The sequence below is a fragment of the Catharus ustulatus genome, chromosome 31 (assembly GCF_009819885.2).
Source record: "Catharus ustulatus isolate bCatUst1 chromosome 31, bCatUst1.pri.v2, whole genome shotgun sequence".
NCBI classification, from domain to species: Eukaryota; Metazoa; Chordata; class Aves; order Passeriformes; family Turdidae; genus Catharus; species Catharus ustulatus.
In genome coordinates, this window is record NC_046251.1 from 2,318,122 (window position 1) to 2,340,165 (window position 22,044).

General features: G+C 63.2%; 2 protein-coding genes across 4 annotated transcripts in view; both read left to right on the forward strand.

Moving 5' to 3' along the window:
• Positions 1-3,291, forward strand: part of LRP1 (LDL receptor related protein 1) — an 82,247-nt gene extending 78,956 nt beyond the window's left edge. For all 3 annotated transcript variants that reach the window (XM_033083158.2, XM_033083159.2, XM_033083160.2), the window contains 6 exons: positions 252-426; positions 710-814; positions 997-1,061; positions 1,249-1,336; positions 1,440-1,584; positions 2,631-3,291. In XM_033083158.2, the coding sequence (XP_032939049.1) occupies positions 252-426; positions 710-814; positions 997-1,061; positions 1,249-1,336; positions 1,440-1,584; positions 2,631-2,768 (716 nt within the window). In that variant the 3' untranslated portion in view covers positions 2,769-3,291. The remainder of the gene's footprint in view (positions 1-251; positions 427-709; positions 815-996; positions 1,062-1,248; positions 1,337-1,439; positions 1,585-2,630) is intronic.
• A 3,999-nt stretch (positions 3,292-7,290) lies between these two features.
• On the forward strand, positions 7,291-21,757 carry NXPH4 (neurexophilin 4). The gene is made up of 2 exons (XM_033083244.1): positions 7,291-7,365; positions 19,820-21,757. Exons 1-2 carry the CDS (start codon positions 7,315-7,317, stop codon positions 20,591-20,593), a joined length of 825 nt encoding a protein of 274 aa, XP_032939135.1. The 5' UTR covers positions 7,291-7,314; the 3' UTR covers positions 20,594-21,757.
• Positions 21,758-22,044: the final 287 nt, after the last annotated feature.

The window sequence follows — 22,044 nt, forward strand, 5'->3', positions numbered from 1 at the left end:
TGGGCACAGTGCCAGAGCGCTGGGCTCCCAACCCTCTTTTGGAGGATGCTGTGTGGGAATACCTGGGGACAGCATCAGAAGTTCCTCTATTTTGGGGGAATCCCTGGGAACAGCACCCATGGGATTGGATTTTCAGGTCCCCCTCTTTGGTGGGATGCTGTGTGGGGTGGGGTGGTGCTCCATGGGGATCCAGCTGCCCTCTGGAGGGGTGGCTGATGTGATGCCCACCCTGACCCCCTTGTCCCCCACAGGGCAGTGCTTTGACTATTGTGAGAATGATGGCGTGTGCCAGATGACAGCCAGCGGTGCCAAGCAGTGCCGCTGCCCCCCTCAGTTCGAGGGTGCCCAGTGCCAGGAGAACAAGTGCTCCCGGTGCCAGGAGGGCAAGTGCAGCATCAACAAGCAGAGCGGGGAGGTCTCCTGCATGTAGGTGCTGGGAATGTCGAGCTGGAGGGAGGAAAAATGGTGGTGGGCACAGGGACCCCAAAGAAAACCAGGAGCTGGGTTGGTAATTCAGGGAAGATAAATCCAGAGGACCTGGTGATCCTGGGAGGAGGAGGTGGAGGTGTCTTTGTTTCCCCAAAGCTCGTCCTGTGTGGGTGGCATGAGCCAACAGCTGAGTCCTGAGGGGCTGGGGGAGCACAGAACACCCGGCGGGGACACAGGGCAGTTGGGGGAACCCATGGCACTGATCCTCTGTGCCCCACAGCTGCCCTGATGGGAAGATAGCACCGAGCTGCCTGACCTGTGACAATTACTGCCTGCACGGCGGGACCTGCTCCATCAGCGTCAAGACACAGCTGCCCGAGTGCCTGTAAGAGAGGAGGGGGGCATGGGAGGGGGAACAAGGCGGGGCTGTTTGCCCCACCAGACGTCACTGACACACCCCAATCTGTGTGCCCCCGCCCCACCCTGACCCCAGGTCTGTGCCCAGCTCTCCCTCCCTCCCTGCATGGCCCTGCCCCGCTAACCCCGGTGCTCTCCCTGCGCTCCCAGGTGTCCCTCGGGGATGACGGGCACGCGCTGCGAGGATTTCATCGTGGGCGAGCAGCAGAGCAGCCGTAAGTGGGGGGCAGTGTGTGACCCTAATTCCATGCCACGCCACACCAGGGGGGTTTGTTGGTGATCCAGGGCTGCCCAGTGCCCCTGTGTGACTCCTGAACCCCTGGAAGGGGGGATAGGGCTAGCCCCATATGAGCACTGTCCCCATCTCCAGGCTCTGACTGTTTTTGTGCTTTCCTCCCACAGGAACAGCTTCCATCGTCATCCCCATCCTGCTCCTGCTCATCCTCCTCACCGTGGTGGCTTTTGTGTGGTACAAGTGGAGAATTAAAGGGTCAGTCTGATGGCATGGAGGGGACAGGAGGCTGTGAAAGCCTCGAGGGTGGGGGACAGCCAGGGATGTCACTGGCACTGACCCTCTGCCTCCCCCACCTCAGTGCCAAGGGCTTCCAGCACCAGCGGATGACCAACGGTGCCATGAACGTGGAAATCGGGAATCCCACCTACAAAATGTACGAGGGGGAGCCCGATGACGACGTGGGGGAGCTGCTGGATGCCGACTTTGCCCTGGATCCTGACAAGGTGAGGGGCTGTGGGCTCTGCAGGGTCCTGCCCAAACGGGGAGGTGCAGGGGGGACACGTGCTGGGGTCGGGGGGACATTGCTGTGGCTGTCAGGGCTCTTTGTGCATCAGTCCTGGGGAAGCTCTGAGGGGCTGAATAGGCTTTGGGCTTGATGGGGCTCTGAGGGTCTCAAAGGCTTCAGGGCTGGGAGCTCTGAGAGGTTGCAAAGGCCTTGAAGGATCACAAGGCTTTTGGGGCTGGATGGGCTCTGAGGGTTTGCAAACTTTTTGGGACTAGGGGAACTCAGAGGGGTGACAGAGGTTTTGGGGCTGAGGGGGACTCCAAAGATTCACAAAGGTTTGGGGCTGGAGGGGACTCCAAAATTCACAAAGATTTTGGAGGTGGGGAAGCTCTGAGGGACCCCAAAGAGTCACAAAGGCTTTGGGGTGAGAAAAAGGGAGAAACTCTGAGGGACTGCAGGTGCTTGGAGGTGTCTGAGGGATTGCAAAGGCTTTGGAGCTGGGGAGGCTCTAAAGGGTCACAAAGGCTTTGGGACTGGGGGGCTCTGAGGGGTCTCAAAGGTTTTGGGGCTGGGGGACCTCTCAGAAGTCACAGAGGTTTTGAAGCTGGGGAGGCTCTGAGGGGTCACAAAAATTTTGGGGGCTGGGATGGCTCTGAGGTGTCTCAAAGGCTTTGTGGCTGGGGGTTCTCAGGGGTCACAGAGGTTTTGGAGCTGGGGAGGCTCTGATGGGTCACAAAGGATTTGGGACTGGGGGGCTCTGAGGGGTCACAAAGGTTTTGAAGCTGGGGAGGCTCTGATGGGTCACAAAGGATTTGGGGCTGGGATGGCTCTGAGGGGTCTCAAAGGTTTTGGGGCTGGGGGGTGCTCTGAGGGGTCACAGAGGTTTTGGGGCTGGAAGCTGCAGGCAGGGACTGTCCCACATCCTGGGGGAAGGTCAGGGCTGGTGGAGGCTCTCACCGAGTCCCCCCAGGGTGGGGAACACCCCTGGGCACGGCAGTGGGGGACTGTCCGTGCCCCCTCCCACCTCCTCCCCCCTCCCTGCAGCCCACCAACTTCACCAACCCGGTTTATGCCACGCTGTACATGGGCGCCCACAACAGCCGCAACTCCCTGGCCAGCACGGACGAGAAGCGGGAGCTGCTGGCACGGGGGGACGATGACCTGGCAGACCCCCTGGCATAGGGGCATGGGGGGGCGAGGGGCTGCGGTGCCCGGGCCCGGCACAGCCCCCGCCGCCGGGGTGGGGGGGCCACGAGCCGCTGTATAAAATGTACAAATGAAGGATTATTACTTTTCTATGTGAGCAGTATTATTACCTGTATATTCCCCGGTCCCAGGCCTCGGCGTCTTCATTGCCAGACCCGGCTTTGGTTTATTTTAAATCTCTTTACATTGGGCCCCCCCCTTCCTTTCCCTTTCATTCCATGCCCCTTCTCACCCCCTCCCACCCCTGGGACAGGCCGGTACTGGGGTGGACACAGCGGGGCTGGGGCTGACAGGAGACCTGGGGTCACTGCTCTGGGGGGCACAGGTCGGGGGGGAGGCAGAGCGGGGTCCCACATGTTCCCAACACCCCCCCAAATTCAGCATCTCCCCTCCCCAGGGACCCCATTTCCTTCCCCCACCTAAATCTGCTGCTCCCCAGCTTCCCCCTTCTCCTGCAGCTTGGCCTCTGCAATCCCCCCAAAGCCCCCAGTTCCCCACCCTCCCTCCCCTGTTTTTCCCCCCCCCTCCTCTTTTTTCCCCCCCTCCATTCTCTCCTTCCCTCCCTCCCATTTTCCCCTCCCTCCCCAACCTTCCCCTCCCCTCTCTTTCCTCTCTTTCCCCCATTTTTTGCCCGACTGTTACAGGGGCCAGGATGAAGCCCCCAGCCCCGGTGTGGGGGGGATCCCCAGCCCCTCAAACCCCCCCACCCCGGCCTCTCACCTGCCCCTCGCCCGCTCTCCAACATGCACATTTTTTAACAGGAAAAAGAAAAAAAAAAAACAAAAACCCACAAAAAAACCTGGAAATGACCTAGCTTTTATAGTAGAAATAAATAAACGCATGTGGGGGGGCGGGGGGGGGAACCCCATCCTTTTATTGGGGGGAAATGTTTTAATAATTTTTGCTGGATTACTTTACAACTAAACAAAACAGATATTGTTATAAATAAAATTTTTAAAAACTGAAGCACAGGCTGCTGGTTGGAGTGTGGAGGGGACAGTTTTGGGGGGAGCCCGGGCACCGAGGGTCATGATTGTGATGCCCTCAAAGCCCAGAAGTGCCAGTCCTGACCCCGGGGAGTGAGAAGGGGAGGTCGGGGGTTTATGGGGTGTGGAGAGGAGGGGCTGGGGGGGGTCATGGGGAGAGGGGTCATGGGGAGGGAGGGGGTCACAGGTGGCTGCTGAAAGGCAGGAGAATCCCACCAGGATGTCTTGTTCCATCGCATGGCACAGCGTGGGGGACCGCTGGGGTGAGGGGGGCACCAATGACAGGGAAAGGGGAACCGGGAACCGGGAAAGGGAAAGGGAAGGGGGAACGGGGAACGGGGAATTAGGAACCAGTATTGGGAACGAGGAACTGGGAACGGGGACAGGGAACGGGAGCGAGGGACGGGGAACGGGGAACTGGGAACAGAAACGGGGACGGGGAACGGAATGGGGAACGGGAAACCGGGAATGGGGGACCTGGAACGGGGAACGGGAAACGGGACATGGGACACGGGACACGGTTACGGACAACGGGATCAGGGAACGGGAGAGAGGAACGGAGACAGGGAACGGGGAACTGGGAACAGGAACGGGGACGGGGAACGGGAAACCGGGAACGTGGAACGGAAAACCGGCACCGGCGGCGCGCGCAGTCCCAGGAGCCGCCACCAGGTGGCGACACCGCCATCGAGAACGGAGCGGGGGGGGCAGCGCTCGCGTCCCCGTAGCCCCCCCTGTGACCCCCCCGTGTCCCCCCACACCACCCGTGTAATCCCCCCCCGTATCCCCCGCCAATCCTCCTCTGTATGCCCCCGAACTCCCACGTGTATCCCCCCCCGCTCCGGGAGCCTCCTGTGTATCCCCTCTCGTACCCCCTCTGATGGGAGGGACTCCATTGTCCCCTGTGTGTCCCCCGTGTATGCCCCCATGGATTCCCCCCCGTAATCCCACCCTGAGACCCCCCATTGTGTCCCTCACGTCCCCTGAGTCCCCCGCATTGTGTCCCCCATGTCCCCTAGGCCCTCCCCATGTCCCTCCCATCTTCCCTTTTCCCCCCTCTCGTGTGTCCCTCTCATGTACCCCCCGTGTCCCCTGTGTACCCCCCGTGTCCCTCCCGTGTGCCCCCGCTCCGTGTCCCCCCGTGGAGCCGTCCCTCTCCTCCTCCTGCCCTGCCACAGCCACGGGGGGACAACGACAGCACCAGGGGGCTCAGCTGGGACCCCCCTTACACCCAGGACAGGGACCAGGGGCAGGACCACGACAGGGACTCGCGACAGCCCCGGGGGGCTCGCACTGAGGGGTGAGGGGCTCAAACCCCCTCGTGGAATCGAGCCCTCAGGACGTCGAGCCTCCGTGGCATCGGCCACAGCCTCGCCACGTGCCACGAGGCTGAGAGGGACCCCCGGGGCCATGGCAGGTCCTGGTGGCTCAGCAGAGCGGGTCGCCCCTCGCCCCCTCCCCCAAATCATCACCGGCCCCCCGCAGCCGCTGCCTTTGAGCCCCCCCAGCCCCGCGCCGGGTGCCGGCGGCCTCAGATCTATTTCAATACCGGCTCTTTGTTCACTTATCGGTCCTTAAATCTCCTCCCGAGGTTTCTCCTCCCTTTCCCCTCTCCCCCCCTCCACCAAACCCTTTTTATCTTTTTCCTTCAATATTTTCTATTTTTCACCCTCTTCCCCATTCATCCCCACCCTCCCTCCTCCTGTTTCTGTTCCTCCCATCTCAGCCCCGTGGGCCGTTAAGGTGGGGGGTTTTTCCAGAGCCCCCCAACCCCTCTCAGAGCCCGGTGTGAGACCATCAGAGACACCGGGATCCTCTCGGGGACTTGTGTGGGGAAGTCCCGAGGGGTCTGGATGTCCCCACAGCCCCTCCAGGCTTTATCCACTCTGCAGGGTGAATGTGGCACCGGGGGGAGCAGAGCTGGGGGGGAGAGGGGTACGGGGGCTTCTGCAGTGCGGGAATTGGGGGGCCAGGGAGGAGCGGGGGGCTCTGGGGTTGGCCGTGGGTCTCACCCGCGCCGGCAGCGCTGGGAGAGGGGCTGGGAGATTCTCCCTGAAGTGGGGGAGGCTCCTCTGAACCTCCTCTACGGACCCCGGGCAGAAGGGGTCATGTGCCCACATGCCCAGGATCCCCACGGGGCTGGCCTGGGGCTTTTTGGGACCCCCCTGACACCAGCACCTCTGGACGCCCCGCTCCTCGCGGCTCTGCTCTCTCCTCTCTCTTCCCCGGCTCCGTCTCCCTCATTCCTCTCCCTCTCCCTTTCCTTTTCCCATTTCTCCGTTACCTTTCATCATTCCGTCTCCGCACGTCCACGCGGATCTGCAGTGCCCCCCCCGGGTGCCCCCACCACCCCCGCGTGCCCCAAGACCCCCCGAGTGTCCTCAGGTCCCCTCCGAATGTCCCCAGCCCCGCCGATTCCAAGTCCCCGCCGGCAACTTCCCGGGATAATCACAGGAATAACAGCAATAATAGGAATAAAGATAAATTGATGGGAGGTGGAGGGGGCTGTGAAGGGGGGGTGGGTGATGAAAACCCCTCGGGGGGGGGGGTGACAACCCTTGGGAGAGGGGCCCGACACCGCGCTGGGGATGAGCACACGCGTGTCCATGTGCACACACATGTGTCCGTGCAGGTGACGCAGGTGGCGTGTCCAGCCCGACGCGGGTGGGGGTGCAGGACAAGAGGACCCTCTCGGGTGTGGCAGGGTCTGGGTGCCCCCCCGGACGCTCCGTAGGGTGCCCCCCTATCCCTTCCTGCTGAAGTTTGGGGGCCAAGCAGGGGGGGACCCTCTGCCCTCCCCAGGAAGGGCAGCACTGTCCCTGTCCCCTCGGGGTGTGGGGTCTGCGGGAGATGGGGAGAGGGGTTGCAGAACCGGGAGCATCCCGGGGGTCGCGGGGAGGGGGGAACAAGCCCAGGAACATCTGGGGGAGCGGGAAGATGGAGCAGGAGCGGGGGAGCACCCCGAGCTGGAGGATCGGGGCCAGGACTGGATCCGAGGGGTGCGGGGTCCCCGGGAGAGAGGGGCAGGACCGGGATATCCCCGGGGGTGGGGGTCTCTGGAAAAGAGGGAGGGGTGGGGCAGAGCTGGGAGCACCCTCGCTGCTGGAGAACGGGCGGGGCTGGACCCCGAGGTGATGGAGAAGAGGAAGGGGGCACAGCTGGGGATACCCCGGGGTGCGAGGGAAGTTGGGAGGGGTAGAACCAGGAACACCTCGGGTTGATGGAGAAGGCGGGGGACAGCATCGGGAACACCCCGGGATGCTGAAGGAGGCGGAGTGGGGGGGATAGAACCAGGTGCACCCCGAGATGCTGGGGGAGAGGCACCCCGATGTGTGCGGCTCCTCTCCCCAGTCTGTGGCGGAGCCGCCGGTGCTCGCGGGGCCGGTGCGGGGTCCCGGAGCCGCCCCCCCCCGGTGCCCCCCCGCCGGCCGGGATTGGCGGGGCCGCCGAGGCACCGCCCGGCCCCGCAAGTCTCCAACTTTCTTCCCGCCGCCCCTCGCCGCCGCCGCCGCCGCCGCCGCTCCCGGAGCCCCGCGATGCTCCGCCGCCGCCTGCCCCTGCTCGGGCCCGGGCTGCTGCTGCTGCAGGTACGGGGCATCCGCGACCCCCGCCCGGCCGAGCTGCGTGAGGGGCTGCGCGGTTACCGGCCAGGGGGGAATTACCGGGGGGGGGGGTAGGACAAATTCGGGGGAGGGGGTGTGGGGTCCTGACGGGGGTCGGATTCGGGGATTCGTGCATCGGGGGGGCTCTGGCAGTCACGGAAAGAGCGCACGGTAAGGGGGGGGTCGTAGCAGAGTTGTACAGGGGGGCGGCTGAAAGGGGCTGCATATGGGGGGTCCAGCCCCTCCCCCAAGTTGGAGGGACACGGGGCTGTCCCGGAGCTCGGGAGGAGTTGTGGTGTCGGGGGGAGCCTCGGGGGGGGTCCCGTGGCCGGTGAAGCCCCTCCAGCTCCCCCCCAAGCCCGGCTGCAGAGCGCGGGAGGCGCCGTCTGGCAGGTGCGGGGGGGGCAGCGAGACGGAGCCGCGCGTGAGCGTGGGGGCGGCCACGCGTGGGGGATCCGGACCCTCTGCCTGAGGAACCCCGCGAGGGGATCGGGGATCCTTGTCCCGCACCCCGCACCTGCAGCACACCTGGGGAGGAGGGAGCAGGGTGACTTCCCCACGGCGGTGCCGGGGAGCGAGGGGAGGGGGGCCCATGCAGGACTGGGGGGGCTCAGCTGTTCCCCGGTTCTGCCAAGGGCTTGAGCCCCAAAACCACCTGCAGAGGCGACGCCTCATTCCTGACCCGACTCTGTTCGGCCTCAGCTTCTGCACGGGGGGGTTCAGCCCTGCCTGGGGGGCTTCTCCTACCCACCCCATTCCCATCTCACCCAGTGCCCCCGGGCCATGGGGGTCTCGCCCCACAGGACAGGCCTGGGGGTCGGGGGGGGCTTTGCCTGTTCCCCTCCTCTCCTGTCTTTGGGAGCTGAGGAGCGGCTGCAGCCGCAGAGACCCCCCCGCCTGCAGAGTCCCCCCCACAATATCCCCCAGTCCCAGATACTTCAGTCTTCCCAAGGCCACTCACCCCCGCGTGTCCCCCCTCCGCCACCTCCTCTTGGAGCCCCTCGGGGGGCTACAGCTGCATCCAGCGCCGTGGTGGTCAGGAGGGGGGGGATGGAGCCCCCCCCAGCCCAGCCGGGGGGCGCCGGGCTCATCACCCAGCAGATCTGATTTCCTGACACTCCATTTTTACTTTCTGTGTTTCATGAATAAAATCAAACGAGTCAATTCTCTCTCGGGAATTGGATGCACATCAGGGACCCCCCCATCCCTCCCTGCACCACCCGACCCCCCCAAGGCAAAGGCTCCTGCAACTTGTCTCTCCCTGGCACGCTGCTCCTTGCGTGGGGAGGGGGAGCCGTGTGCCCGCGTGTGGGGGTGGCTCGGCGTGACCCCCCCTCCCCGTGTCCATCCATTGCAGAGCATCTGTCGGTGCTGGAGCTGCTTCAAGACAAATGGGTTTGTTTTGATGAAATCCGGAGCAGGGCGCTGCCCTGGCCCCCCCCTCCGCCCACGCAGGCGGCGATGCTGAGGGGGGGGCACGGGGGGCTCAGAGCTGGGGGGCACGGACGTGGCATGGGGTGGGCAGGAGGGTACAGGAGCCTCCTGCACAGGGATAACCCCGGGAGATGCTTTGAGCCCCCGTGGGGGTCCAGGATCCTCCCCCCTCCCAGGGCTCGGGGAGGGGTCGGGGTCTGCCCAGCCTGGGCCCAGCGGGTGCCAGGGAAGGGGAACGGGGCCATTCCTGCCCCTCGGCTCTTCGGGCCTGTTGGGGAGAAACTTTCCCGGTGTCTTTTGGGGGTCAGGAGGCAGCTGGATGGGTGGGGGGTCGCACTGGCTTCCTCTCGGCTCCAGCGGGCTCCTTGGACTGGGGCTCCCAGTGCCACCAGGACTGTGATGGGAGCACTGGGGGAAGGGGCAGGTGTGGCAGCACTGACGGTGACAGCCTTGTCCCTGTGCGGGCTCCGCAGCGTGTGGGACCCCCAGGCTGTCACCTCCCGTGCCCTGGCTTTGCTGACGGTGCCTGCTGGGTGACACTGGTGTGTCCAACCCCTGCTGGGATGGACAAACTCTGTCCTGTTCCCACTGCGGGGGTGCAGACCCCCCCTCACCCGGCCCCTCCACCCTTCGTGGCTGCTGCTCGCCGGGCTTTGCTGTGCTGGCAGTGCTGGAACAGGCAGGGGGACGAGCCCACCTCTGATTGCAAGCGACATCCCCCCTCCCCAGCCTTTCCTGGGCTCCCGCATTATTTTTATGCATTCCATTTTTTTCTTTTCATTGAGCATTAAATCTTGGGGGTCCCTCCAGGTGGGGTTAGCCTGGCTCGAGGGTCCCAGCCAGACCCCCAGGCTCACTCAGAACCCTGGGCTGGGCATAGCCTGCCGTGGTTGGAGGAAGGGAGATTCTCTCCACATCCCCCGGGGTTCCTGGGACGCAGATGCCACCCTTGGCCCTGGGTGCCCCATGCCCTGGTGATGGGGTGACCCCCACCCAGGACTGAGCAATCTTCAGCAGTGGAGGGGATGGGTGATGCTGGCCCTGGATTGGGCTGGAACAGGCAGGAACAGCGGGATGAAGCCACGATGGGAAGGCTGAGTGCCTCAGCAGGACCAGGACGGGGACCAGGGTGTCTTTCCTCACCCTGCTCCATCCCTGCTGCCTTTGCCAGAATGTGCCCCCCCCACACCCGCTGCGCCCGTGCCTCGGTTTCCCTCCTTCCTGGCACAGGCAGGTGAGACAGCGGCTGTCTGTGAAGCACCTGAGTGTTGCTGGCAGCTTTTCCTTCTTGGATTAACCCTTCGCAGGAAAATCCTGCCTTGCTGTGCCGGTGGCCATGCCAGCCGGAGCCTGCTGGCCCGGGATGCCAAACTCATCCACTTCGTCCCTTCCTTCGCCTTGCTGTCACCCAGGAGCTGTCTCCTGGGCTGCTGGCTTTGCTCTTAGCAGATGCTGCCAGCCCTTCCCATGCAAGGACACCCCAATTCCCACCTCCCCAGCTGCCATTTTTAGGGGGAATTTACCCTGTTCGTGCCTCGGAGGAACACATCACATTTGGGGCCAGAGCAGAGGATCTGGGCTTTGGGTGGTGATGCTGCCCAATCTGGCCGGGGGTCCCTGGGGGTGCCGAGCTCCAGGCCTGGCTGCAGCGGGTCCGGTGCCCTCGGGGCCGGGATGGGCTCCGTGCATCCCCCGGTGCCGTTCTGCAGCTCCCCGAGCCGCCCGCCGTTGCGGCGGGTGCTGTGTGCTCAGCATGGCTGAGCTAATCTATCGCCAAACAAACACACACTGTTATTCCGAAAGAAGGTTTCCAAGCGACTCATTTCCCTTTTTTTAATAACTCTTCCCTCTGGTGCCCTTTGCACCCTAAGCTGGGAGATTCAATAAGGCTGGAGCCTGGAGCGTGGCTGGCGCAGCCTCGCCGAGGAGGGGGAGCTGTGGCAGGGGAGGGGGGGCACCCCTGGGTGCCCCCCAGCCAGACCCACCCACCCTTGCGCTTCCCGGTGCCGTTCTGGCTCCAAGCCGGGTCCGGTTTTATTGCTTTTTTCCCCCCTCTCTCCTGTTTTTAATTGCCAGTTTTCCGCTGGGAACCGGCAGAGGTGGCCGAGCCGGGATGGGGGGCGAGGCGGGGAACAGCAGCCCCCATCTGAGCCCTCACCGCTAATCACACCCTCGCCAATTAACACTCCCGGATTAATGACTTTGCCCGCCCTTTCTGCATCCACAGCTCCTCCTCTCAGGGAGTCACGGTCCCCCGCAGCCGGTGGCCCAAGCGTGGGGTGAGACCCCCGCAGCTGGAGCCCCCCCAGCCGTGTCCTGGCCGGGCTCCAGCCTCGCCGCGGTGCCTGGCTCAGCCTTCGCGCTCGGGCGCTGGAGGTAAATGGCCCAGGAAAGATGAAGCTTCCTCTCCCGCCGCTTGGATTGCTGCTGAAGGAATAATCACGTCCCCGTGCCCCCCCCTCCCTCTCCAGCCCCCCCGCCTTTTTTCCCTGTTGCAAAAGGAAAGTCATTGTGGAGGAACAGAGCAGGGACGCGAATCAATCCCAAATCAATTCCCGTCGCACCCCGCTGTGCACAGATCCCGTGTGACCCCCGTGACCGTCCCAGCTGCTGGGCTGGTGTCACACTGCGGGGGACCCTCTCATTGTCCCCCTCTGGGCCTGCAGCAGAGCAATGCCTCACCTGTGAGAAGCTGGAGCCTGGATTGGGTGATGAAAGTGGGGCTGAATCCAGCCCTGGGGGGCACCACGAGGGTCCCTGGGGACCCTGGGCTGCAGAGTCTCGCTGTCCCCTGCTCCTGGTGGGACCCAGTGCCCGGCTGTGGTGGGTCATGGTTTTTGTGACCCCAGAGGGGTCCCAGTGATGCCCTTGAGGGTCCCCAGCACTCCTGGGGGTCTCTTGGAGGGTTTCAAACTCCACTGCTGAGGGGTGTGGGGGACATCCGTGTCTTTGCTGCTGCCCCTCGCTTCCTGGGGGGAACAGATCCCGCCTGGCGCCGGGAATGTGGGGGGGAGATGTGCAGTGTGGGGGTCACAGGGACGGGGGGGCACAGAGGGGACAGCCCAGCAGTCACCCCCTCTGGTGACCTTCGCACTGGCCCTGCCTCATCCAGGGGTGCGCGGGGAGGGGGGTGGGGGGGGCTGGAAATGCGATTTATGATCCCGCCTGATACGATCTTATAAAATTTCCCGGGCACACTCGAAATTACATTTCCATAGCTCAGGAGCAGCGATCTCTGTGCGCGCCAATACCTGCCACTTTTATGGCTACATTTATTGCAATAATAAAGTGCAATGGTGAGGCGAGGGGTGGGGGTGGCTGGGGGGGGGAGCAGCCGGGCAGAGGGTGGGGGCTGTGTTGCTGAGGTTCTGGGGTCCCCCTATTTTGGGGGGACTCGGGGGGAGCTGCTGCCTGTCTGCTCTCACCTGCTGAAGAGCTGGAGGAGGGATAGAGAGAACCCCACAGCTGGGGGGAAACTGAGGCAAGGCCGAGGAGGGAGAGTGTCCTGGGGGTGGAGATGTGGGAGTGACACCCGGGACTCTGCTGGCTGCACTTCCTTGTCCCCACACACCATCCCCGTGAGCTGCCCGTGTCCCCACAGTGTGACTGGGGGTGGTCAGGAGGAGCCCCCACCCCAGCAGCCCCCACAAGGAGCTCCAAAGTCAATCAAGGGGCTTCCAGGCCTGTTGGCCTCTGGGAGCTGCTGGGTGACAGATGCCCAAGAGCCACATGTCCCTGTCCCCCGCCACCCCCCTGTCCCCTCTCTGCTGGCTGCTGCCCACCCACCCGCACCCCCTCTCCCCCTCCTGCTCCGTTTATCTCCTGTTTTCCCATTCATTCCCTTTTCTCCTCCAGCCCAATGAGTCACACAAGCCCCGAATCCTTTGCCGGCTGCCGTCTCCTCCTTTCTATTATATTTTTTCCTTTGCTCTTAACAGCACTTTCCTTTTTCACCCGTGGGGGGAGAGACTCGGGATGTACATTTTTCCCGGCTCCCCCCCAGCCACCTCCCAGCTCCTGCCTCACCGTGAAACCCTTAAAAGTAATAAATAAATAAAACAACGGCTGAGGAAAGAAAAGGCAGGAAACGAGTGACAGGGAAAAGGAACCAAAACGAAAGAAAGAAGGAGGAGGGAGAAAAAAAGTCCTACTCAGGCTATGAAATATTTATTAGCCAGCGCGTGCCGAGCGCGTTAATAAAGCTGCAGCATTTGCATATTTTTTTCTGTCGGCGAGGAGCGAGGTGTCTGTTTGGGGGTGAAGGCACAGCTGATCCAAAGCTGATCCCCCTGGACCCGTGCAGGTCATGGTTCTGCTCGAGGTGACACCAACCTTTGGGCACGGCAGTGTCACCAGGAGCGGGAGCCCAGCAGGAGCACACGGCTGGAAGGAGCCGGGGTGGGTTTGGTGGATTTGTTTGGATTTGGTGAATTTGGTGGATTTGGCTTTGGTGAGCTCATCCAGGATCTCCTCTGGCTGAGGAGGTGCTGGTGTCAGAGTCACCTGTCCTGATGCTGGGGGTGCCCATCCCAATGCTGGGATTCCCGTCCCAGTGCTGGGGTGCCCATCCCAATACTGGGGGTGCCCATCCCAATGTTGGGGTGCCCTTCCCAGTGCTGGGGATGCCCACCCAAATGTTGGGGTGCCCTTCCCAATACTGGGGGTGTCCATCCCAATGCTGGGATACCTCTTCCCAGTGCTGGGGGTGCCCATCCCAATACTGGGAGTATCCATCCCAGTGTTGGGGTACCCCTTCGTGGTGCTGGGGTGCCTATCCCAATGTTGGGGGTGTCCATCCCAGTGCTGGGGGTGCCCATCCTGGTGCTGGGGGTGCCCATTCCAATGTTGGGGTGCCCTTCCCAGTGCTGGGGTACCCATTCTGGTGTTGGGGGTGCCCATTCCAGTGTTGGGGTACCCCTTCCTTGGGCTGGGCTTGCCTATCCTGGTGCTGGAGGTGCCCATCATGGTGCAGGGGTGTCGTGCTCACCTGCCCACCAGCCTGTCAGGGGTTGTGGCTGTACAGGGGTGGGACAGGATGGGAATGGGGTTGGGGACAGGGATGGGGACAGGAATAGGCTGATAGTGTTAATGGGGACAAGATGGTGGTGTTGATAGGGACAGGGTGGTGATAGGGACAAGAACAGGCTGATGCTGTTAATGGGGACAGGCTGGTGGTGTTAATGGGGACAGACTGGTGGTAGGGACAGGAACAGGCTGATGGTGTTAATAGGGACAAGATGGTGATGTTGATAGGGACAGGGTGGTGGTAGGGACAGGAAAGGCTGGTGGTGGGCATGGAGACAGACTGGCCATGGGGACAGGGATTGGAATGGAAACATATAGACAATAGAGATGGGGACAACCCTGGGACAGGGACACAGAGGAAGGACTGAGAAAGCCTTTGGGGTGATCCTGCTGAGCCCCTGTCCAGGCAGGATCCATCCAGCCATCACTGTGATTGCACACATGGCACCGTGGCCATGCATGGGTGTGTCCTGACTTGTCCCTGTGTGTCACCACTTCCCCTGTCCTTTTACCCTTGATTCCTTGCCAACATCCTCGACAGCAGCCATCCCGGGGAGGGATCAGGTGTCACCTCCCCAGTGCTCCCAGCCCCTGCTGCCAGCACAGCAGCACATCAGAGCTTTGGCCTGTGTCACGATCTGCACAACCTGAGCAGCTGGCACTGAGCACTCCCCAGGATGGTCACTTGAGGCTCGGTGTGGCAGCAGCACGGCCATGCCCTGCCTGTCTGGCAGGGATGGGGACAGCAGTGGGGATAGGAACAAACCAGCACTGGGGTTGAGGACAGGTAGGGGATAGGGATTGGGATAGGCTGGTGGTGGGGATTGAGACAGGCTGATTGCAGGGCCAGGGTCAGCCTGGGTGGTGTTAGGGACAAGTTGTTGTTAGGGATGGGGACAGGCCAGTGGTACTGATGGGGACAGGGTGACAGTGGGGATGGGGACAGACTGGGTGTAGGGATGGGGACAGGCTGGCAATGGGGTTGGGGGCAGGCTGGCAGTGGGGATGGGGACAGGCTGGATGTAGGGATGGGGACAGACTGGCGGTGTTGATGGGGACAGACTGGCAGTGGGGATGGGGACAGGCTGGCTGTAGGGATGGGGACAGGCTGGGTGTATGGATGGGGACAGGATGGCAGTGGGGATGGGGACAGGCTGGAAGTGGGAATGGGGACAGGCTGGGTGTAGGGATGGAGACAGGCTGGGTGTAGGGATGGGGACAGGCTGGATGTAGGGATGGGGACAGGATGGCAGTGAGGATGGGGACAGACTGGCGGTGTTGATGGGGACAGGCTGGCTGTAGGGATGGGGACAGGCTGGCAGTGGGGATGGGGGCGGGCGCACATGGTGGCGATGGGGACAGGATGGCAGTGGGGATGGAGGCGGGCGCACACGGTGGCGATGGGGACAGGATGGCGGTGGGGATGGAGGCGGGCGCACACGGTGGCGATGGGGACAGGATGGCGGTGGGGACGGGGGCGGGCGCACAGGGAGCACGGAACGCGTCACCCAAGACACGCAGCCACACCAAGCACCTCGCTCCGTGCGTGTGCGTGTCACCTTGTGAGTGTCACCGTGTGTCACCGTGTGTGTCACCGTGCATGTGCACACACAGACGTGCTCACAGGGCCACACAGCACACGTGGAGGTGTTTGTGCGCACCCAGCTGCGTGTGTTCTGTGCTCGAGAGCACCCGCTGGCATTCCTTGCATTACTCAACCACACAGGTGGCCTGAACGCACACCTGCGGCACCCATGGGTGCACACGCTCATCCAGAGATTGGGGAACAGCCACCTCTGAGCTCTCCGCGCTCCCTCGCCCACGCGCAGCCGCTCGGACACGCCTGGGCACGCCGGGTCCCTCCCGCAGCCCCGAGGAGCCCGGCGCGGCACCGCGGCACCGCATTAGCACCCGCGCGGCGCCGGGAGATAAATGGGAGCTGTCAGAGGCACCTTGTTTGCTGCTAACCTTTGGAAATGCCACGGCGCCCCGGGCTGCGCGTGCCGGGGGGAGCGGGCCCGCGGGGATTGTCGCTCACCACCTCCAATTAATCTCCTCGCGCTAACGAAGGCGGCGGGGTGACAGGGGAGAGGCTGGGTTGACCCTGAGCCCATGGGGAGAGTGGGACACCCCCGAGCAGTGGAGCAGTGTCGGGGCTGTCAGCGGGCCCCGGCAGGGTGTGGGGACAGGATGGGAACGGGGTTGGGGACAGGGATGGGGATAGGAACAGGCTGGTGGCATTAACGGAGAGAGGGTGGTGGCCATGAGGACAGGGACAGGGTGGTGGGAGGGACAGGGTGGTGGCCATGGGGACAGGGTGATGATATTAACCAGAACAGGGTGGTGGCCATGGGGACAGGGTGGTGGCCATGGGGACATTGTGGTGGTAGGGACAGGAACAGGCTAGTGGTATTAATGGGGACAGGGTGGTGCTGTTAATGGGGACATGATGGTGATAGGGACAGTCTGGTGCTATTAATGGGAACAGGGTGGTGGTCTTAATGGGGACAGGATGGTGGTATTAAAGGGGACAGGGTGGTGGCCATGGGGACAGGCTGGTGGTCTTAATGGGGACAGGATGGTGGTAGGGACAGGCTGGTGTTGTTAATGGGGACAGGGTGGTGGCCATGGGGACGGGGACAGGCTGGCCTGTAGGAATGGAAGCAGGTTGGCGGCAGAGATGGTGACAAGCCTAGGATGGGGACAGGCTGGTGGTGGAGATGAGGCCTTTGTTTGGGGCAGTTGTGGTGCTTTGCTCCCCCCCAGTGCTGACATGGCTGTTCTGCCTTTAGCTTGTTCCCCATCATTCCCAGCCCCACTCTCGGGGTGCTGGAGCTCATCCCAGCCCACACTGGGGCAGCCAGGCCCCTTGTCCCCCCCTCTCTGCTCCACTCCCCTCCTCCAAGGTGACCGAGGGTCTCAGGGGAGCAGCTGACGGCGCTTGGCCCCAACAGCAAATGGGATGTGAGTGGCCATCACTGCCGGGCCTGACAAACCAAATTGATGCCGGCACCGAGAGCCTTCCCGGTCCCTCTGCAGCCTCCTCCAGCCGTTCCCGCATCCTTGCCTGGCTCTGTTCACTCACAGGGGGTGGCACATGGTGCCTGCAGACACACGGCAGCCCCACACGGGTACAGAAGGGCACACGAGGGGCTTGAGAGCATGATGCCATGGGGATCGTGATGAGGATGAAGAGGGGAGCAGCAGGGATGTGTAGATACAGCAGTGCATGTGACAGTGAAAAACAACCATCTCGGCTAACCTGTGAGTGGTAGCAGAGCCCCTCACGCCACAGAGCCAGGCTTGGCCCTGCCTGGCACTGCTCAGAGGTCCTGGAGAGAACAGGGTGGGAGGGCACTGGGACCCCCCGTGCACCCCCAGAGCATGTCCAGGAGGTTCAGGGGCACGTGAGTGAGGCTGCACCCCGACGGCACAGCAGGAGCATTAATATTTAACGCGAGGTGTACGGGACCTGCCCTGAATGCCGACAGCGCTGCCAGGGCGCAGGGGGGTGACCTTGGCTGGCGTGGCTGAAGCGTCCCTGGCCCCGAGCCCGCAGATCCGAACCCCTGGCCGGCCTGGGCACAGCGGGAGCTGCGGGCAGAGAGGGTCCCCCCGCACTCCCGGGCTGCGCTGGTGCCGCAATCGATCGCCCTGGCTGCATCGCAGCCGCTGCCCTGCTCTGCAATTCCCTTTCATCCCCCGATCCCCCAGCAGCTCCTGCCGAGGGACTGGAGGGGATGGGGTGCTGCCAATCTGGCCTCTCGCCCGCAGGGGCTGGGGCACCTCTATTTCTGCAGGGATGGGGGATTTTTTTCCTGTCCGTGCCCCCCAGCTCCGGCTCTGTCCCGCAGCAGCCTGGCCTCGGGATCCGCAGCCCAGCTGACAGTGTGTGTCCCCTTCTGCTCGCACTGCGTCCCCTCCCCACTGCCCGCCCATCCCTGTCCCATCCCTGCCCCTTCCCTGTCCCTCCTGCCTTGCCACCTCCAGCGATTCCCATCACAGCCCGCTCCAATCCGATCACATCACGCCCCCCTCACTCCATGGCGAGGGGGGATTGGAAAGGGAAACTGAGGCAGGGGAGGAGGGCACAGGCACCTGCGGCACTGCTGGGGACCGGCCTTGGCTCGCAGCCCTGGCTGAGATGGAAATCCAGCGCAGAGCTTGGAAACCTCCAGAAATCCTTCCCGGTGGTGGGGGCTCAGCAGGATGCGCTGCTGTGTGTGTTCCCCGTGGCCTGCAGCCCCCAGCCCCTCACCGTGGGTGCAGAAAGATTTGGGGGGCTCCCAGCTGAGGGGTCACCGGTGCCCCTCGGCTTCCCCACAGTGGGGGGTGAGGGGTCCCAGGCCTGACGGATGGAGAGACAGAGCAGAATTGGGGTGCAGACACCACTCCTCTCCCAAAAATGCAGCTCCCTCAGCTGGGGGGTGCCCCTCTCCCTCTCCCCTTGTTATCTTGCCATCCCGGTCCTGCCCTCCCTCTCCGGCTGGCGAAGGCGCCCGGCTTTGAAGCTGCGTTGAAATATAGATAAGGGCGAAGGCAGCAGCCGCGCTCGGAGAGAGCCGGGGGGAGCGCGGGGCTGGCCGGGCTGGGGGTGCAGGGATGGATGCTGAGCTGCAGCTCTGCTCTGCACACCCTGACCCCCGGGATGGGCTGAAAAACCCCAAATCCCTTTCCCACAGACGTGGCGGGGCTGCATGCCCTGCCCAGGGCTGCTCTCTCTGGTGCAGCACGATCAGAGTAGATTTGAGCTCAGCCCGGCAGAGCTCAGGGGGATCCCAGGGATGGATCCCAGGGATGGATCAGAGAATGTGGGGGTCCCTGGCTGGGCTCCCCAAAGGGTGCTGCTCCATCTCTGCAGGGACACCCTGCACTGAGACCCGCCTGGCCATGGAGGAGGGGGCATGGGGGGCTTATGGGACCCCTATAATCCCTGATGGGGATCATTCCCAAGCAGGAAATGGCATCGAGCCATTCTGCAGGATGAGCCCCCAGCAATGACAGGAGCCATTCCCTGGGCCTGCCTCAACTTCCCATGAAAGCACAGCCCCCTACACTCCTCCAGCCCCTCCAGCTGGTGCCTCTGCTCACCACCCCCTCCCCACTCCCCCTCTCTCGCTCCCCCCGGGATCCAGGTCATCCAGAGCAGAAACTGCCGGAGCAGCCAAGCACCTGCCAGCTCAGGGCGACAGTGATTGACGAGGCCGGGGCTGCTGGAGCAGCATCCTGCGTGCCAGAGCAGCTGGCAGGGCAGGAGGGCACAGCGGGCACCCCGGGAGCGGTAGGATGAGAGATGGGGGCACGGGGGGCAGGTGGGCAGGGGGATGAGGGACAGGGAACACGTCAGAGTTGGGGTCCCAGGCTAGGGCTGGCATCTGGCTCTGCCTGCTGGTGTCCATCCCAGCGGCTGGGGGAGCTTCGGGAAGGGGTTGGGGGCCCAGCTGGTGCAGGAACGAGGATGAGGAGGGGTGAGCAGGTAGAGGATGAGGAGGGTGAATGCAGGAGGATGAGGAGGGTGCAGAGAGGAGGATCAGGGTGCAGGCAGAGGGATGAGGAAGGTCAAATGCAGGAGGATGAGGAGGGTGAATGCAGGAAGATGAGGAGGGTGCAGGCAGGAGGATGAAGGTACACGCAGGAGGATGAGGGTGCACGAGGAGGGTGAATGTAGGAGGATGAGGAGGGTGAATGCAGGAGGATGAGCAGGGTACATACAGGAGGATAAGGGTGCAGGCAGAGGGTTGAGGTGGGTGAATGAAGGAGGGTGAGGAGGGTGCAGGCAGGAGGATGAAGGTACACGCAGGAGGATAAGGGTACATGCAGGAAGATCAGGGTACATGCAGGAGGATGAGGGTACATGCAGGAGGATGAGGAGGGTGCAGTCAGAGGGATGAGGAGGGTGCAGGCAGGAGGATGAGCATGCACACAGACGGATGAGGAAGGGCACAGGCGCAGCTCGTGCAGCCTCTGCTCTCTCCCCCAGACGGTGTGTGCTGGCGGTCACATCGCCAAGACCTTGGGGTACCTGGAGATGGGCACCTCCGGCCTCCTCAAGGACGTCCCCTATGGCACCCTGAAGCCCCCAGTGCTCAACCTCGGGCGGCTGATTCCAGCAGAGCCCCCCAGGGGCGCGGGGACACCGGTGGGCACCGGACGGAGCCCCTGGGACTGGCAGAAGAACCAGACGGCCGGGGAGCTGCTGAGCCCCCGCGCCCACCGCAAGCCCACCCTCAAATCGAGCCGCACCAAGAAGATTTTTGGTTGGGGCGACTTCTACTTCAACATCAAGACGCTCAAGTTCAGCCTCCTGGTGACGGGGAAAATCGTCGACCACATCAACGGCACCTTCAGCGTCTACTTCCGACACAACTCCTCCAGCCTGGGCAACGTCTCCGTCAGCATCGTGCCCCCCTCCAAGGCGGTGGGTTTTGAGGTGCTGGTGCCCGGCCCCCCACCACTGCCACAGCCCCCACCCCCTCCCCAGCAGAGCACCCTGCCCGAGGGGCGCCCGGCCAAGGCGCTCAATTGCCACGTGGAGTACGAGAAGACGAACCGGGCGCGGAAGAACAAACCGTGCCTGTACGACCCGTCCAAGGTGTGCTTCACGGAGCACACGCAGAGCCACGCGGCCTGGCTCTGCGCCAAGCCCTTCAAGGTCATCTGCATCTTCATCTCCTTCCTCAGCATCGACTACAAGCTGGTGCAGAAGGTCTGTCCCGACTACAACTTCCAGCACGACATCCCCTATTTCGGCTGATGGCACCGGGGTGGGGGGGGTAGCAGTGCCCCATTGTCATTTGGGGCCCCCTGTCACCCCCACACCGGCCCCCTCTTCATCACTGGAGCATCTCTGTGCTGGGTTGTGGGACAGCCGGTGCTGGGGGTCCTGGACCCCACCCAATGCCATCCCATCACAGGGATTCAGTTGGCTCTGGGGGTTGAAGGTTCCCCCTCAAAATGACATCCCATCCCTGCAGCATCCCTGCACCACAATGGGGTACGGCCAGTTCTGGGGGTCCCACCCACCCACTGAGACCCCATCACTGAGTACTCCATACTGGGGTCCCAGTTCCCCTCTAGTGACATCCCATCACTGGTGCTGGGGGTCCTGGACCCCCACACACTGACACCCATCACTGGGGTACTCCTGTCCCTGGGGGTCCCCTCCACCCAATGAGATCCCATCACTGGGGTGCTCCTGTCCCTGGGGGTCCCCTCCACCCACTGAGACCCCATTATTGCAGCCCCCCATTCTGGGCTCCACCTCTTCCTGGGGGTCCCAGCCCCCTCACCCACTGACACCCCATTATTGCAGCGCTGCCTGTGCTGGGAATCCTGGACCCCCACCCATTGAGACCCTCCCCACACCCACTGAAACTCCATCACGTCCCACCCGGTGCCACCTCGGGTACAACTGGTGCTGGGGGCCCCGGCCCCCCCACCCACTGAGACCCCCCCACTGCAGCTGGGGGGTGCAGGCAGAGTCCCCCCCATGCTGGGGGCTGGGCTGGGGTCGCTGGCGGGCACAGCTCGTGTGATGTCACCTCTGGAGTGTCACAGATGGCACGGGGGGCAGATCAGGGTGCTGGAGGGGGGGCTCAGTCCCCACCCTATACACTGGGGGGGGTTTTGGTGTCTCTGCAGCTTTCCAGCTGTGTAAGGGCCCCACCCTGGTATTCTGGAGCCCCCCCTTCGGTGCCACATCCCCCGGTGCCCCATGGACCCCCCCACCTCCATGGGGGACCCCCCAGGTGTGCAGCCCCTCCACCCAACGCCGTGAAGAAGTGCCAGGGGTGGTTAGGGATGCGATGGGGGGAGGCGTTCCCGGGGGGCTGCCCCCTCCTCTCGGGAAGGGACTTCTTCATCTTTTTTTTTTTTAAAGAAAATTAAAATGGAAAAAAAAAAGTGGAAAATAAAGAAAAGCCTGATTAAAAAAAAAAAAAAAAAGGAATGTGTTGATCCCGCCCCGACGGGAGATGGAGGAAGAGCGAGGAGGCGGGAGGTGGGACCCTCACATTAGGAATGGGGAGTGCAGGAAGGAGGGAGCTCCCGGAATTAGGGATAGGGGGGTGCAAGGATGAGAGACCGGGCAAGGATGGGGACTCTAAAATAAGGCTTGGAGGGGGTGGATGGGGGACCCTGGGCTGGGGTGAGGGGGTTGCAGGTTTAGGGGATCACAGCATTAGGGAAGGGGGGGATGAAAGGAGG